General features: G+C 37.7%; 1 protein-coding gene across 1 annotated transcript; it reads right to left on the reverse strand.

Moving 5' to 3' along the window:
* Window positions 1-1,932: 1,932 nt before the first annotated feature.
* Window positions 1,933-17,297, reverse strand: TFAM (transcription factor A, mitochondrial). The gene is made up of 7 exons (XM_036078152.2): window positions 17,034-17,297; window positions 16,377-16,495; window positions 14,847-14,917; window positions 14,284-14,433; window positions 10,605-10,700; window positions 4,485-4,541; window positions 1,933-3,990 (listed from the first exon to the last, which is right to left on the reverse strand). The coding sequence occupies exons 1-7, from the start codon at window positions 17,132-17,134 to the stop codon at window positions 3,844-3,846; spliced, it is 741 nt and encodes a 246-aa protein (XP_035934045.1). The 5' UTR covers window positions 17,135-17,297; the 3' UTR covers window positions 1,933-3,843.
* Between the last annotated feature and the right edge of the window lie 1,511 nt (window positions 17,298-18,808).

Genomic DNA, 18,808 nt, shown 5'->3' on the forward strand with positions numbered 1-18,808 from the left:
AAAAAAAAATTAAGGCTGGTAGTTGGCAGCCTATATAATAAAAGGTCACTGTGTCAAAACTATACACTCCCTTCCTTCTTCCCACATTTTATACAGAATTTGTGGGGAAGGAGAAATGAAACTGGATAAATTCTAAATTCAGTCAATACAAGCAAAAAAGAGTAAATTCAAATACTTTGTTGCACATCACCTAAGTAAATCAGAAACCATTTTATAGAAGGGTATTTCAAACGATGTTAAAATGAAAAAAATGTTTAGCTTATTTAAAATTCTTGTTTAGGGTCAATTTTAAATATTTAGTTCCTTAGCCAGTAAAATTTTTTAAAATATTTTAAAATGTATTAAATGGTTTTGTATCTTATTTGCCATTAAATATAATAAATGATTTAATCAATTATCAAAAGTACTTTGTGAACAATGTGAGTCTGATGAAAGCAGCTTTGTATAATTATGCTTTGTTTTTCAAATTCAAAGTAATAAATGTTTATTTTATTCTTTCCAAAGACTCAATTTAAAAAATATTTTTAAAATACTTAGCATATTACTGCTTTAAAATTTTAAAACACAGTCTGTGCTTAATAACATTTTCAAATTTGTCTGTAAGAGGTTGCTGCTATGAAGAGAAGGAGGGAAAGTGGCTGGGGACAGGAAAGAAAGGAAGAGAATATTCTTAAAGTGAATGTTGATAAAATTAAGAGAAATAATGGATATCATCATCAGTTAACTATATAAAAACTTCCTGCTGTTTTAGCACAACCTGGTGATGACTGTTTTAGGTACAGCAAATGTCAGAAAAAAATCAATAAAATTTTCTAGTTATTTTAAATCTACTTAGAATAATACCCTTTTAATTCACAAATTTAAATATACACATTCAGAGCAACTATAAAAACATATGCCTTATTTTTAAAATGGCATTTCCAAAAAAGGAGTTAGCCAAATACAATAGCAAAATTACATGATTACAGTAGGCTGAATGTGCAAAAGACATCCTTTAAGTAAATATCAGAAAGTAAAATAATCACACAGCCCTCTATTCTGTCATCAATTTTAAAAACCCTAATATTGGTACTCCTATGAACAAAAGTACAGAAATCTCTTTATGACAAACAGCTTAGAACAGCGTAACACTGTTTCATTTCTTCAGCATCTTCCCCTCTAGCACTCTTCTGTACTTCCTACAGCAATTACTTTGTTGGGACAACTTAAGAAACATCTAAAAAGCAAGGCTTTAAGTGAGTGGTCACTGGTTACTGATAAAAGTTCTTGTTCTTTATAATAGAAACTTTGAGTATATTGTTAATCAAGATGGCATTTGGCATATGGCATGCCAGTCTTCAGCTTGTACTGGTTTATTAAGAAAGGTGTGGAATCAGATTATTCTAATATATAAAGTATTAACAGTAACATTCTCTTACAAACAAAGCAAACTCAATACAATTTGATATTATAATCTAGTTCTGCTCTAGCTCTTTCCACTGTTTCATACTTCTTTTTCCTATATGAGGGTGTAAATACTTGAGAACTTACTGGATACTGAGCCTCCCGATAGATGTAGGAAGATTTGATTTGAATGTGTTGATTATAAAATAGCATCCATAGGTAAAATGCTAAAAGAGCGCAGAAGGTAATTGCAAAGATGTGTTTTGTACCTTTGTCAGGTGTTTACAAAATTCATTTCTATCTCACCCATTCTATAATACTCACTACCAACACTGACGCCTATGTGCTCCCTGGGCTCATCTGAAGCACAGGACACAGTAAATTATTTGACTGATGACTTTCACTGTTCTCCTAAAGATGGTATATAATCAGTACCATTCTAGATGCCACAGGGAGTGAGGGCTTAATTCTCCTGGAAACCGAAATAAGAAAGACTGATAGACAACAGTGCACCTCCTCTTTTTCCCCAAAACACTCTAGCCTCAGAACCATGGTGTATCTATTTAACAGATTGTTCTGTATTCGTAACCACAGGGGAAGTTGTTTGAAAACACCCAACTTTATACATTGAAATCTTACTCTTCCTCTTGTTATATTTTTCTCTTCAGTCCCTACCTTTGTCAAGCGCAGTATACATAATTTTGTGACTCTTTACTTATTTTCTATCCAGAAACAACAAAAATCTTCAAAGCTTTTCTGGAGATTTAGAAACTACCATTTCTCAATATTTAGCATAATATAAAGCCCATATAAATTTTGAGTTATCCTGTTCCTGAACTGATGATGAGAGAGATGAATGATTTTGATCAAAAAAGTGGTATGGATTTTGAAAACCTTTGCTTGACTCTCCTAAGAGGATAAACAAATGCTAAAAGTTGATAAGGTTTTTGTGGTATGTGCTAGCCGGAAAGTTCTTGAAGTTCATTTTACTAAGGCAAATACTTCAAAAGAATCTCATTCCACACTATACGGACCTTTTTTATTTTACTGCAACATAATTTGAAACTAAAGATAATTTTCCTTGCTAACACTGTGGAGCAAGTTTGCTTAGCTTTTTCAGTGGTCTGACTTCTTTTCTCTTAAGGTAATGGTGACAAAGATTCAAAAACAAGAACCTCTGAAAGAGTTTTAAAGAACTACCCCAAGACATTTATACACTGGAACACTAGTCACACTACTCTGTACTATAGACCATAGGCTGACAAACTTACTTTGTAAGGGGTTGGAGAGGAAATATTTTAGGCTTTGCAGGATACAGTCTCTGAATCCACTACTCAACTGTTACCGTTGCACAAAAGCAACCATAAACCATGAGTAAAAGTATAACCATGTTCCAATAAAACTTTATTTATGGACACAGAATCTCATATTAATTTTCATGTGTCTTGAAATTTTCTTTCTAATGACTTAAAATTGTAAACTCAATTCTTAGCCCACACGCCATGAAAAACAGGCATTGGGCTCGATTTGGCTCACAGGCCAGAGCTGGGTGTGCCTTATACATGGGCTTATATATGTTATACAAAACGTTTAAATTCCAAGCCTAAGACTTTGGAGACTTGTTTTTAGATCTCTCATTTTAAAATTTATACCAGACAAATTATCTACTCTGGATAAATATACTCACATGAGAAAGAGAAAATAATTCAGAATACATATGCCTATTTAAAAAAGAAAAAAAAAATCTGCAAAATGAATGGTTCACCTTAAAACATATAATTAGGAAACATTTAAAATTTTTATTCTATGCAGTATAAAACAATATGCATAGATTTGGTACATAATTTCTTGGTTTTTACTGTGGGAAAAAGGCAAGTAAAAGGTTTATAAATCTCTCCATCCCTTTTATAAAAACTGCAACTGAAATCAGCAATTCCTTGCATGTACAACCATCAACTCTGAATATATGAATTATACCTAGGGACTGGAATTTACCTAGATGAGTTATGGGTGCTCTTCTAAAATGTATAGTTATATCATAGAACACTATGACTTCTACAATTTAGGACAGTTTTGAATATGAAACTCCTGCCTCCATATATATCTATAAGGAAACAAGAATACTCTTTGCAGTCATCAAGTATAAAAAAACTTCACAGTCTGATTTACCTTTATCAAAGGTAAAATGATTCACTGCTGCATTTCATGGATTATTTTGATCCTCAGTAGTTCCTTAACACAAAATAAATTTCACATGAACTTTTTATCTGTTTGGGTTTCCCAAAGCAAGATACTAATACAAAATGTATCGAACTGGCAGAAGTCCATGGGCTAAAGAAAAAGGAATTAAATATAAAATGTTCACCAACTTTATCCTTTCTAATTTTCAATAGCTTCAGGTATTGACACCTAATTGGTTTCTTGTGTCTATCCATTATGAACATAACTCAATCTTCTATTTTAATACTCCTCAATGTCATCTTTTCCTTGGTGCTTTACTGTGCGACGTATAAGATCATTTCGTCCAACTTCCATCATTTGTTCTTCCCAGGATTTCATTTCATTATAATAACGAATTTTATCATCATTAGCAAGTTGAATATATACCTGAGAAAAAGTGTAACTGTTAAAATGATTTCTTTAGAAGAGTCCTTTACAATTAATTTCTAGAATGCTCCATATACTCTAGAAATCACCTTACTGTTCTACATGCATAAAGGGGGACTGAAGAGGGAATGCTTTTTGAGATAAAAGATGAGAAAAGAGGCAGAGATAAAGATTTTTGTAAGAATTAATAAAGCTGGTACAATTTTAGGGCTTGGGATGTGGGAGAGGAGCAGAGGTAAGGCGTAACTGTCACTGGATAGAGTGAGTACTCTAAGTTATGAGTGACATTGTTTTAAAATACCAATTTTATTTGCAATTAAAAACTACCAAAAGAAAAAAGCCACACCGTTTCTAAGGATATAAAAATAATTTTAAAATATTTTAAAGTGTTATTAGTGATATAAAATTGTTTTCACATGAATCAAGCCTTGCCCTAATATATTCTCTCACAGATATTCTAACTAGATACTGGAAACTAAAACCATACTACTTACCTGCTTTTGAGAACTAGGGAGATTTTTCCAGTTTTCATTTATAGTCTTCAGCTTCACCTGTAAAACACATATGTTTAAGTAGCAGATACAGAGACTTCAGTGGTTAAAGATCTTTTTTTTATTATTCATTCCAACAATAAAATCTCAGATGTCAAGAATCACAGGCAGTCTTACCAATTCCTACCTTTCTTTCTAAATAAAAACTATTAAACTGTTGAAACATACAAAAAATGAATAGGATGAAGATATTTACCTTTTTATTGAGATATAATCAACATGTAACATTTTATTAGTTTCAGGTGTAAACTTCCATTCATTATTTGTATATACTGTGAAATGATCACCACCGTAAGTCTAGTTAACATCTGTTACAATAACACTGTTACAAAAATTTTGTTTGTGATGAGAACTTTTAAGATCTATTCCAGGCAACTTTAAAATATTAAGTATACTCACTATGTTGTACATTATATCCTCAAGACTTATTTATTTAAAATTAGAAGTTTATACCCTTTGACCATTCTCACCCATTTTGGGCCCCAACCCTAACCTCTGGCAACTACCAATCCATTCTCTATAACTATGAACTTGGTTGTTTTCAAGATTCCACTTATAAGAGAGACCACCCAGTATTTGTCTGTTTCTTATTTCACTTAGCCTGCTCTCAAGCGCCATCCGTGCTGTTGTAAATAGCAAGATTTCATTCTTTTTGATGGCTGAATATCCCATTGATAATTAAACCACAGTTTCTTTATCCATTCATCCATTGATAGACAGCTGGATTGCTTCCACGTCTTGATTATTGTAAATAATGCCCAATGAACACAGGGGTATGCAGATATCTTTTCGAGATAGTGTTTTTGGTTCCTCTAGATAAATACCCAGAAGTAGAATAGCTGGATCATATGGTAATTTTATTAATTTTTTGAGGAACCTCCATACCATTTTCTATAGTGAGCTGCAATTTACATTCCCATCAACACATGCACAAGGGTTCCCTTTTCTCGGCATCCTTGCCAACACTCATGATTTTCTCATCTTTTTGATAACAGCCATTCTTTTTGATAATAGCCATCTTTTGATAGTATCATTCTGAGGTGATATCTCATTGTGGTTTTGATTTGTATTTCCCTGATCATTACGGCTGCTGAACACCTTTTTATGTTAAGCTAACACCTGTTAGCCATCTGTATGTCTTCTTTGGAAAAATGTTTATTCAGATCCTCTCCTCATTTTTTTTAAAGATTTTATTTACTTATTTGTCAGAGAGAGAGCATGCAAGCAGAGGGAGTGGCAGGCAGAAGGAGAAGCAGGCTCCTCTCTGAGCAAGAAGCCCAGTGCGGGATTCGATCCCAGGACCCTGTGATATGACCTAAGCCAAAGCCAGACACTTAACCGACGGAGCCACCCAGGCACCCCCTCCCCACTTTTTAATCAGATTGTTTTTTTTACTATTGGGTTGTACACGTCCTTTACATATTTTAGATATTAACACATATATGATTTTCAAATATTTTTCTCTCATTCAGTAAGGCTGCCTTTTCACTCTGTTAATGGTTTCCTTTGCTATGCAGATGTATCCTTTTTGATTCAGCAATATTAATATCCAAGTATAAATCTATATTCCTATGACAGACTAACTTCTAAGATTAAGTGTTTTTATTTCTTCCCTGTATCTTAATGTTTTATTCTAAAATCTGTGCCAAAGTGTTTAGGTGTAGTCATAGGAACAAAACAACACTAGTCCTTAATTCTACTTAGCTGAACTTAATTATATGACTTGGAAAAAGTCATTATTATCTCCCTTAGGCTTGGTTCTTCATTTATAAAATTAAAAGGATTCAGGGAAGCCACGGCTGGAGGAAAGGCAGAGAAGGGAGTCAGCACACCTCATAGAGCTTGTGCTGTTGCTTCCAGAAAGCAGAGACTGAAGGAATAAATGGGTGGGCGGAGAATGAGGGGCAGAGGGAGACAGACAGGGGTAGGAGAAGGCAAGTGTGAAGGAGACAGGCAAATGGTCTGAAAAGTATCTGTTTAAAGCTAAGAGGAAGTCATCAGTGATTTTAAGGAGAAGCAGAATAAGAATAATGAACTTTACTGTTCTGAACTCTTAAATTTTTTCCTATCAACAAAAATGGAGGTACCAGATAGTATCTAGGGCTACATAACCATTACGTTTTGAACATTTTTTTTTTTTTTAATTTAACAGAGAGAGAGAGAGAGATAGGGAGAGCAGGAACACAAGCAGGGGGAGTGGGAGAGGGAGAAGCAGGCTTCCCACCGAGCAGGGAGCCCGATGCGGGGCTCGATCCCAGGACCCGAGGATCATGACCTGAGCCGAAGGCAGACGCTTAACGACTGAGCCACCCAGGCGCCCCCGTTTTGAACATTTTAAAACTTACCTTTATAAACACATCTAATATATTCAGGGACAGTTACTCACTAAATAACTGCTCTCTTAGCTTTGGAAGGAATTGCTGTAATGCTCTCAATTCTTTAAGTTTTTTGCTTTATTTAATCCATAAAGTTTTGTATTCACTGAGTTCAACAATAATTTATGAAGTTGCACGCCTAAATAATCTGAGCTTTCACCTAAATAAAGTAATTCATTAAAGAAAATTAAAGAGATGGAAAGGTATTTACTTTTGCTCCCTCCTAAAACCCATTAAACGTAAAAGCCCTTCCACCAGGTGAGAGGAACAGTGAGAGGATACCAGCTATGAACCAAGAGGGACCTCACCAGTAGGCAACCATGATAATGTCTTGATCTTGGACTTCCCAGCCTCCAGACTGTAAGCAATAAATTTCTATTGTTTATTTTTTTTTTTAAAAGTAAATCAACAAACAACATTTTTTTTTTACAGCATAAGCCCACATGGAAAAGACAACAGGAGAGGGCACTACCGACACAAAATTTTAGAAGCTGAAAAGCAGGTGGAGAAATGGTGACTTACCTAACCAACAAGGCAAATTCCCAAGCTGGCACTGGGGAAAGCCAAAAAAGCAAACCAGTTTACAATGCAGAATTCCCAAGTAGCTCAGGAATTGGCAGCATCAGATAGGTAGAAAACAGAGGTGAAAGTTGGGCTTAAAACAGGAGGTTGACTGAAATTCTCTTGAAAAGGAGATTAAATCTCCACCATGGGCAGATTCTAGGATTTATCCTCTCAAAAGGGTAAAACAGAGCTACTCTGTGGATACCAGGTACAGTTGGGGTCAGTGGTGATTAAGTAAAAACGTATATAGTATCCAGAAAGAAAGGCAAAAAAGGCTAAGAGAAAATAATACAGAAAAGAAAATGAGAGGACCAGCTCAGAAGACTCTCTCTCTTAGAGAGAACAGAGGAAAAAAAGAGGGGAAGGGAAGAAAAATGAAAGCAGATCACATTCAAAGGACTAATAATCAAAATGGCTTTATACTTCTCAAAAGCAATAACAAGAAGCTACAAGGGGCGCCTGGGTGGCTCAGTTGGCTAAGCAACTGCCTTCGGCTCAGGTCATGATCCTGGAGTCCATGGAGTCCTGCATCAGGCTACCTGCTCAGCAGGGAGTCTGCTTCTCCCTCTGACCTATACCCCTCTCATGCTCTCTCTTTCTCTCTCTCTCAAATAAAATCTTAAAAAAAATAAAATAATAAGAAGCTACAAGAGAAAGAAGCAATATTTTTAAACTTTTGAAAGAACATGATTCCTACCCTAGAATTCTATGCCTAAATCATCAAACAAATGTAATGATAGAAATATTTTCAGACATGCATAAACTCAAAGAATTGATCTTCCATGTACTCTCACTGGGGAGATGCTATAAACCAAGAAAGACAACAGAAGAAGCAAAAGCACCACAAGGATGAATGTCAACTGTGCACTAAGCATAAAAGGCCACAACCAAATTGGAACAAATCAGAGGCACCAGACTGAAACTGACAGAATAGCTAATGCATCTAAATGCACTGAAAGCTGGTGAATATATTTAAGAGTTTAAGGCTAAATTACTGATAGTATATAATAAGCTAAGGAAACAAAAACACAAAACATAATGAACTTCAGTGGAAGTGAGTTTTGTAAGAAAGGAAAAATAATCATAGCAAATGGCACAGCTCAGCTATGACTACATTATCATAGTAACATACTCGATATTGAACTAACCAAAATTATGATAACTACACTGGGAGGCAGGTGAGTGGAAACATGTTGAACAGTGGGATGAGAAAGTGTTAAATGTTAGTCTTAAATAGTGGGAGGTAATGCCTAAAATATAGATAATGCTTAAAATTGAAATAAATCAAGAAGTAACAATATAAGGTATTACTTAAGAGATATGGAGGTAAATACCACAAGAATGAGCTAACAGTTGAAGGTATTTGCTTCTGGAGTAAGCAGTATGACAGGGCTGTGAAAACTGGTACCTTTCATAACAAGTCTTATTTTGATTCTTTTAACTATGAGGATGCATAACCAATATTTTTTAAATGATTAAAAATGACAGTTGCATTAATTTTAATTTCCCAGGATAGAGTCCCTCAGCCATTAAGCTTTCTAGGTGATTCCAAGGTAGTCTGAGTTGAGAACCACTGATTTAGGAGGATTCTCTAGTATGTAACTTTCTTATACTGATAAAACTAAATCCAAAGTAAGTTAGTGACTGAGCAAATTCCAACTAAAAAAATAAAGAGGCATGCATTTTAGTAATGTAAAGACACAGAAACTGAATTTTTAAATCCCAAGGAGTGGGGCGCCTGATGTCTCAGTAGGTTAAGCATCTGGCTCTTGATTTTAACTCAAGTCATGATCTCAGGGTCCTGGGATCGAGCCCCGCATCAGGCTCCCCACTCAGCGGGGAGTCTGCCTGTCTCCCTCCGTCCCTCTCCTTGGCACGCATGCTCTCGCTCTCTCTAAAATAAATACATAAATCTTTTAAAAAAATAAGATAAAATCCCAAGGAAAAAATCAGTGAAAAGTATACAGCCAGGGAAGACTACATCACATATACATTATTTAATCATACGTTAAGCAGATTTGCGAAATGATCCAAATAACCCAAAATGTGGCAGAGTGGCAAAAACCATCTCAGATTGACAAAAGTTAGGGATCTGAACACTTTTCTTACCATATCATATTATAAAAGGAAAAATATAATTGCCCATTTGGAGCTTCTAAGAAGGAAATAAAGGAAACAATAAGCCACAGCAGGAATGACGAGCCTCTCTTTTTCTTTGACCCATTCATATGATGATATTCATGTGTATAATACATTCCCACAGGCATAACCAAAATTTTATTAAAGGATGTAAGATGAAGCAACAGGTTATACTCAAATCCCAGTACAAAATATTGTAATTCTACTCTCATTCTTTCCCAGTGACTGCAAAACAGTTAAGAATTGCCAGATAAGGGGCGCCTGGATGGCTCAGTTGTTAAGCGTCTGCCTTCGGCTCAGGTCACGATCCCAGGGTCCTGGGATCGAGCCCCGCAGTGGGCTCCCTGCTCGGCAGGGAGCCTGCTTCTCCCTCTCCTACTCCCCCTGCTTATGTTCCCTCTCTCACTGTGTCTCTGTCAAATAAATAAAATCTTTAAAAAAAAAAAAAGAATTGCCAGATAAGAAGTCTCCAGAACTTTGACACCCCTATAGATTTGAAAATGTTATTTTTTAAAATAGAAAAAAAATTGAATATACATATATTGGCCACTAAGTACTCAATCATATGTGGCAAGAAAAAGGGTTTTCCTTTAAAAGAGACACAAGAAAGAGGACCTTATTTGTATACTTATTTATAATAATTTACTACTTTTCTTCACCTCCTAATATATGGCACCCACCCCTATAATTTTCTGTGTAAGTATTTTAAAAATCAAAATAAACAAAAATTGGGCGCCTGGGTGGCTCAGTTGGTTAAGCGACTGCCTTCGGCTCAGGTCATGATCCTGGAGTCCTGGGATCGAGTCCCGCATGGGCTCCCTGCTCGGCAGGGAGTCTGCTTCTCCCTCTGACCCTCCTCCCTCTCATGCTCTCTGTCTCTCATTCTCTCTCTCTCAAATAAATAAATAAAATCTTTAAAAAAAAATAAAAAAATAAAAAAATAAAATAAACAAAAATTTAAAAAACAAATGCTGTTCTGTTTTACCTGTGATGTACCATCCTTAGTTTCCTGGAACCTTTCAGCTATAAAAATGTTATAAGCTGAGCGAGGTCTTTTCGGTTTTCCAAGCATCGTTAACTCCTGAGTAACAAAAATGAAAAAAGTTATAGTTTTAACTTCTGTGAGACTTAACTTTATCTACAGAAACTTTATTCACTACTATGCATTATGGAAAGTTCCTGTAAGTGAATGTTATAATTCTTACACAAAGTGACCATTTTGGGGATGAGAATTTTTTTGATAGCACTAAGTTTTGAAAATTATAATAGATTTTATCAGTTATTTTCCATATAAAAACATTTCCTTTACATATGATTTTCATAGTCTCCACAAACTGAATAACTGAGCAAATATGTACAAAATCTTTTTTAAAGGTTAAAACAATCTCAGCTTCATCCTTACAGGACACTACCATCTCCTAGTCACTACATGGCTCCACCACAACTCATGAACACTACACTATCTGTTTAATAATCTCTCATTTCATTTCCTTCTCTGATAAATCTCTCAACTTTTAAACCTCAACAATGTGCTAAATTCAATTCTTTTAATTAGACACCAAAGAGCAGGGGATGCAGGAGATGGAAAATACACATATCCCTTGCTGTTTAAATCAGTTTAGTTTCTGACTTCCAGAGAATAAGGGATACTGCATTATCCTACTTAGTTTCTGAATTTGGATAGTAGTACTTGTAATTTATAAAAGTATATGGCTTTTGATGGTAATTTGGTTAAAGTCAATAACCCAATTTTTATTCATAAGTAAAAGAAGGACCCCTGTGATTTACTACCTTCTCCCTGAACTCCTCAGTCATAAAAACTACTGTAGACTCTAGGCACTTTATAACTATTTCTTTTTTGTTTCTATAGCTACTGCTAGGGATTTCTCTCCCAGGTGCTCTACTTGTAACTTCCTGATCCCCACACTTCTCACCTGATTTCTAACTGGTTGGCACTGGGAATTTTCAATAGAAAGAAAAATTCCAACAGGGAGTGAAAATGGAAGTCTGAGAGAAAAAACCTTCAGGTTTCAAGTTTCTGGTTCTACATGCAAGGAGCTTGGAAGTCCTCACTCCTTCCTAACAGTAAGTATAAAGCTGAACAGACTGAAAAATCAACAACCTTTCTTGGATCCAAAAGAAAGAGGAGGAAACGGCAAACTGCTGTCCCCTAGACCGGAAAGACATACAAGTGAATATAGGGAGTCGAGGCAACCCCTGCTGGAACCAGTGCTGGGGTAGGAAAACCTCTACTGTAATAAATGAATTGCTGGATGCTCTGTGTGGACAACTCTTAAGAGTTTAAAAACTACAGGGGGACCCAATCATAGGAGGGTCCTCACAGTATTATGAGATTTACCTCCAGGAGCTAGACTAGATTTCCACAATAAATACTGGAAAAAATCCCCTCCTGCTTCTGTGAGGGGAAGAGGAAAAGAAACTATTTTGAAATGCCTGAGCACTCAACTGTTAACAAGGCCTGCCCTCAGGGTTAACTAGTTAACGAGAACCTAACTGACCTGAGTGAAGGGAAATACCCAACTCCTGCACACTCTAGCCATCCTGTCCCACACCTAAGGGGGAGACGGTGTGTGCAGGAGTGAACTGAGAAACTCTTGTGAAGTTCACAGACCAGTGGCATAGGCTCACTAAAAGATCAGGACCTAATCATAGGACTACAGAATGCTTTTCTTGCCCCCACACCTCATCACATTATGAAGGCCTATTTACAGTAGTTCCTTCTACCCAGTACCTCACGTCCGTCTATCAAGAAAAAACTTCCAAGGCATACTAAAAGGCAAAAAAACATAATTTGAAGAGACAAAGCAAGCATCAGAACCAGATGAGAGGGATGTTGAAATTATTAGACCAAGAATTTAAAACAACTAGATTAATATGCCAAGGACTCTAGACTGCATGCAAGAACAGACTGGCAATAAAAAACACAGAGATGGAAAACCCAAGGATGAACCCCCCCCCAAAAAAAAGTTAGATATCAAAAATGCTGTAATAGAAACAAAGAATGTCTTTGATGGACTTATTAGACTGGACATGGCTAAAGAAAGAATCTCTGATCTAAAGGACATATTAATAGAATCCTCAAAAATCCAAAAGCAAAGAGAAAACTGAAAAGAAAAAAAAAAAAAAACTGAACAGACTATCCAAGGCCTATGGGACAACCTACAACAGGTGTAACAAACATACAATGGGAATACAAGGGGTGTCTGGGTGGCTCAGTCAGTTAAGTGTCTGCCTTCGGCTCAGGTTGTGGTCTCAGGGTCCTGAGATTGAGCCCTGTGTTAGGCTCCCTGCTCAGCTAGAAGTCTTCTACCTCTCCCTCTGCCCCTCATGCTCGTGTGCACGTGCTCTCCCTCTCTCTGTCTCTCAAATAAACAAAATCTTTTTTAAAAAAAATAATGGGAGCACGAGGAGAAAGAGTAAGGAACAAACGAAATATATGAAAGGGAAATCCCGTATCACTGCCCAATCCTCATTTCTGGTCCTCTCCACTCTTAACAATGGATGGGTGCATTAAAGAGGAAGGAAGAATAAAAGTGGGAGAATAAACTTTAGTAATCACACCTCCAAATACTATCCCTAAGCAGACACAGTATTTCTCTTATTTTCTTTTCTGGCTCCCTTTTACTAATTGGATCAGAAGACTAGATGACTATCTAGATTACTGACTTTAAAATGGGTGAGTCCTCAACTCTGGTGCTAGGAGGGCTTGACATTAGGGTCAGGGAGAGAAATGTTGGCATCTCACATCAAAGTCTCAAATCTACTTTTCCAAAGAAATAGTTTTAACTCTGATGACCATTTTCTGTAGTATATGTACTGGACCAGCAAACTGACTACCTCTTACCTAACATTGGTTCTACAGAAAAATGTAGTCTTTCAAGCAATAGAATTTATGTGGATTAATAACCTTAAGCTGGGAACTACAAATTTTGAACCATATGGGGTTTTTAATAAGGAAAAATTGAATTTCATCCTATGGGCACTTCCTACTTGACTAGATACAATAAGTCACTTCTTCCCAATGTGTTAATGAATTCAGTCTATCTAGCAACATTTCAGAATCAAACTCACCATAACCTATAAAACAATTCAAATCAGGAGGTTATTCTAGACAAGACCCAGAAGCAAAGATTCTTGTTATTCCTGATTTGGCTGTTTCATAACTCTGTTCCTACAGCTTTCATGCTAGTCCTAACTACATATCTTAAATACAGATACATCCGAAAATAATAATAAGGGTTTCTGAGACAGACTCAATGCCAAGTGGTACTAGTGGCAGAAAAGAGCTATCTCGTTATTTTTTTTTTTTAAAGATTTTATTTAAAATAAATGACAGAGAGAGACACAGCGAGAGAGGGAACACAAGCAGGGGGAGTGGGAGAGGGAGAAGCAGGCTTCCCGCAGAGCAGGGAGCCCACTGCAGGGCTTGATCCCAGGACCCTGGGATCATGACCTGAGCCGAAGGCAGACGCTTAAGGACTGAGCCACCCAGGCGCCCCTATCTCGTTATTTCTAAATGGGGTACTCCTGATGACATTCTACCATTTAGCCACACATATTAATATAAGAAAAACTCCCTATATTCATAGTTATATAAATTTCAGTCCTTTGCCATAGGGAAAGAATATTTCATTAATACTCACTCTTTTTTTTATTAATGCTTTCTTTTTTAAACGTTTTTGCAGGATTTCTTTTTCCAAAGATATGATCTGACTTGGAGTTAACTGTTCGCGAATTCTGCTTATCTCTTCTTTGTATGCCTGCCAGTCTGCCCTGTAAGCATCTTCATATATCTATAAATAAAAAGCCCAAATAAGAAGTCAATAAACTACTGCTGACAAATTAAACATAGCACACCTGCCAGGGAAAGACAACTGCATGACTTCAGATAAAGAGAGACTGAACCACCAAGTGGAAAATGTGCTCTGGAATCACATGTATATGGATTAAAAACATATACTTTTCATATACATGCTAACCGAGGTGAGAGTCTACCAATTAGTCTTCCAATTTCAGATTGCTGCCAACCCTTCGTCACCACTGCGATACATTCATATTCTAATCGTTTATGTGAATTAGAAGGTATGAAGTTCCTTTATAGATAATGGGTATTAAATATAATTTTTTTTGGTACCTTAAAGTACATGACTATTGTTTTTAACTGCAGAATAACTGGTCAGCAATGCTGAAAAACCAATATGCTTACTTTTTTCTCTGAATCAGGAAGTTCCCTCCATAGTTGGGCGATTTTTCTAATTAGTTCTGAATTTTTCGCATCTATAGATTGGAATAAAATGAAAAAAAGTCACAATTTTATGTCTCAGGATTAATTTCTAAAGACTTCTAGGAAAGCATAATCCATTAGCTCTAAGTTTTATTACAGATGCCTCTCTACCACACACAACTCAATACAATGATTTAGGTTTTCTTTAATCACCTAATTTAAATTTGATAATTTCATATTTTATTCAACATTGTTAAAATCTGTTATCTAAAAATTAAGAAGTATATCACATACCCCCAAACAGTCCTCAGAAATTATTAGTTTAAGCAGTTGGGTAATCAACTTCTTCAAGCTTTTTACTTTGTATTTCAAAGAAAACTTTTTTCCTAGTCTTTCAGGAATTATTAAGTTCATAAAGCCTGACTAAACAATAAAATATAGTCTTGATTCATATAACATCACCTTGTATTTCAATTACAGAAATACTATTTGCAAACAAACTATTCTAAAATCAATTCATTATTCCCCATTTCCTTCCTCATTTTAACTGGAACGACCGGGATGTATGTAAACATTTTAACAAACCACTGAGTTTGAACTACCATATTTTAAAAGATGTGAGTACTTCTGAAATATGTCTCTTAAACCAATTCTTTATAATGTGAGAATTTTCATTACAGCTCATTTGGTTTTCACAAGCGCCCTGTGAAAGGGCTTTTAGAAATCATAAACAAAGTTGACTATTATTAATTTATCATCTTTACACCACTATAACCCCAAAGGAAGGCCCACAGCCTTTGTAGGGAGTCAACAAACATACTACCTGGAAATCTCTTTTTTCAGGAATTCAACCAATTTCCAGTGAAAAAGCTCTTGAAATTAGCAGTAATTTGTATAGAGCTTTACAGTTTATAGAACACATCCACGTAAGTTATTATTTCATTGCAACTTCATTAACAATTCCCTGAAGTAGGAGCTAAGTAAGAGATAAGATGATTTATCAATGGTGCTCCAGGCCAATGGCAACCAAATCCCCTAAATTCAGCTTTTTCATCCTCTTCCCTGGATGCTTTCCACTCCACATGCAGCTATTTTTAAAATACCTTTCATTAAATGTCAGGAGGATAAAGTCAACGATACTGTAACAGCATTGTACGGTGACTGTTAGTAGCTACACTTGCGGTGAGCACAGCATAATGTAGAGAGTTGTGGAATCACTAGAATCACTATGTACACCTGAAACTACCATAACACTGCGCGTCAACTATACTTCAATAAAATATATATATAGTAATAAAAAAGTAAAATGAAAATAGCTTTCATTACCTCGTAATTTATTTTTAAGGCATTTCTACTTGGTAAAAAATATGTCCTACTTCCTATTTTACGGACCACTAAATGTGTTTCCGCAGTCAATGGATGCTTTGAAAATGCAAATCAGGTTTGAAGTTTAACTGTTTTAGTGTCCTCTTTATTACTTCAGAAAAGAGTAAATGCTCCAAAACTCCTTACCTGGGTTCTGAGCTTTAAATATGGGTAGCTGTTCTTTAGAAAATCGAACGTATGAAGTCAGAGGCTTCTTTGGATAACTATTCGCGGTGGATGAAAAACATCTCGGTACGTACGCAAAACTACGTATAAAGAAAATAACCAATATCAAGTATTTAATTGACAATATTCATTTGTATATGAACACAGATCCCAAATGAGATGTCATCAAGACGCTACAGATGACACCGTGTTTGTGACACTTAAAACCCTTTCCTAACCAGAAGGAAGACCTGCAAATCTGAAGTTTGTCTCAAAGCTCTATCTATGCCTGCTAGGAAGGGCAAAATGGAGGAGAGCATCTATACTTCAGCTCCCGGCCCCTGCCTCCTTAACGCCGATATTGATGGCGGGAGGCTCGTGGCGCGACTTCGCAGAGAACTCTGGACGGGTGCTACAAGGTTGGACAGTGCGGTGGGGCGGGAAGGAAGGCGAAAGGTGGAGGGTGGCCGAAAGACTACTGGCGTAAGGCCTGGTCTCAAAACCACCTAGGCAAAGTCGAGGTCTGAATCAAAGGGCCATAGTGGCCCGGACCTCGTAGGAAGGACAAAAAGTATACATTCCAATCCCAGAGCGTCCTGGGCCGTGCCACCTCACGAGGTGGCACGCGAGCGGTCCCACCTGAAAGAAGAGCGCAGTCGACTTCCACAGCCCGCGCAGAGGTCCGCTCCGGACTTTCCCAGGGCACTCAGCACGCTCCACACGCCCCGGAAAAGCACCATTGCACCAGCCTACAAAGCAGCGACCGGGCGCCAATCTCGTAGAGCCCTGCGGCACAACAGAACAACTCCAACAATGACTAGAAGAACCCGCTGGCGACCCTCTGCAGTTTACTCTCATGCCCGCCACTCGCGAGGCACCATGGGAAATCCGCTAGCTTCCGGTTGGTAGTAGGGGGCGGGGCAAGGCAGAATTGACGCAGGCGCCGTAGTGGCTTCCCTGGTGGCCGGGGCTGCAAAGGAGGAGGAGCTCGGGGGCGGAGAAGGGAAACCGCAACCCGGCTCTCCTGCGGAGGGTCCTGGCCTCAAGGGGGCGCAGCTGAGCCGCCTCTGCGCCCGGCCCCCACCCTCCGCAGTCGTTTCCGCCGCGGGGCCAGGAGGTTGATGGGGGCACTGCGGCGGTCTCACACGGATAGGGCAGTGCTGGCTGGCGTCCGCCTGTGACGACCGAAAGGGCTAGTACGTAACAGACAATTTTACAACGAGGACGCGGGTTAACTGTGCCGCCCGGGCTGCTGCGAGGTGAGGCTAGCGGGTGCTGCGCGACGAGCGGAGCTGCTCACTTCAAGCCGGAGCTGGAGCTCTAGAGCCCAAAAATACTGCTGGGGCGGGGGTGGGGGAGTGGGAAGTAGGGAGTGTTTTCAAACCTAAAAATGCAGGTGTCCTGGCCTTGCCGCAGTGCCTGATTAAATATGTCTGCGTGAGGCCCGTGAATCTCTGTTTTCAACAAGTTCCTCACGGTTTTACAAGTTCTGATGCCAGTGGTCATGGGACCGCATTTAAAGCAGTACTGATGTAGACCGTCCTCCCGTCCATTGCAACTATCCCAGACCCAGTCTGCAAGCCTGACATCCAACCCTGCTTAATTTCTAGGAAGGAGACTTTGGCTAATTAGCTGTGCAGAGACACTATCTAGCCCCAGCGTTAATGTTAAAAGTCTTGATCCCGAAATGTTGCATTCTCTAAGATTCAGTTTTCCCCATTGCAGATGAGGATGTTGAACTAGATTAGTTTTCCCAAAGTCCTGAGAACGTGTGACAAAGACATACTTGAGATATTGATTGATAGGCTGTACAACCATTTTCTGTGTAGACAATGGCATGAAAAAGATTGGGAAGACCTATACTAAAACTATCTAAGGATCAGCTTTTACATTACGAATTATTTCCAAGATAGCCACCTCCTGAAACAGCCTCTGTTGGGTAACTATAATTGTTAATTCTTAATTGAATAATTGAAAATTCTGGGCGCCTGGGTGGCTCAGTCGTTGGGTGGCTGCCTTCGGCTCAGGTCATGATCCCGGGGTCCTGGAGTCGAGTCCCACATCGGGCTCCCTGCTCCCGGGGAAGCCTGCTCTCCCTCTCCCACTCCCGCTGCTTGTGTTCCTGCTCTCGCTATCTCTGTCTCTGTCAAATAAATAAATAAAATCTTAAAAAAAAAAAAAATTCTTACCACTGTAATATTAAGCTGAGAGTCAACTGCCTTTCTGTAGCTTTGAAACATTGGCCCTTCGGTGCTACAAAGGGACTAAGCCCACTTTTAAGTGGTAAGTAAGAAACTAGTACTTTTTCTATTTTTTTTTTTTTTTCTATCCTTTCTATTTCTATCACCTATTCATAGACTCTCAGGTTTTGAAAGGAACCTCCCAGGTAAATCTGTTCAAACTTCCCATCTTGT

This window comes from Halichoerus grypus, chromosome 7, assembly GCF_964656455.1.
Source record: "Halichoerus grypus chromosome 7, mHalGry1.hap1.1, whole genome shotgun sequence".
NCBI classification, from domain to species: Eukaryota; Metazoa; Chordata; class Mammalia; order Carnivora; family Phocidae; genus Halichoerus; species Halichoerus grypus.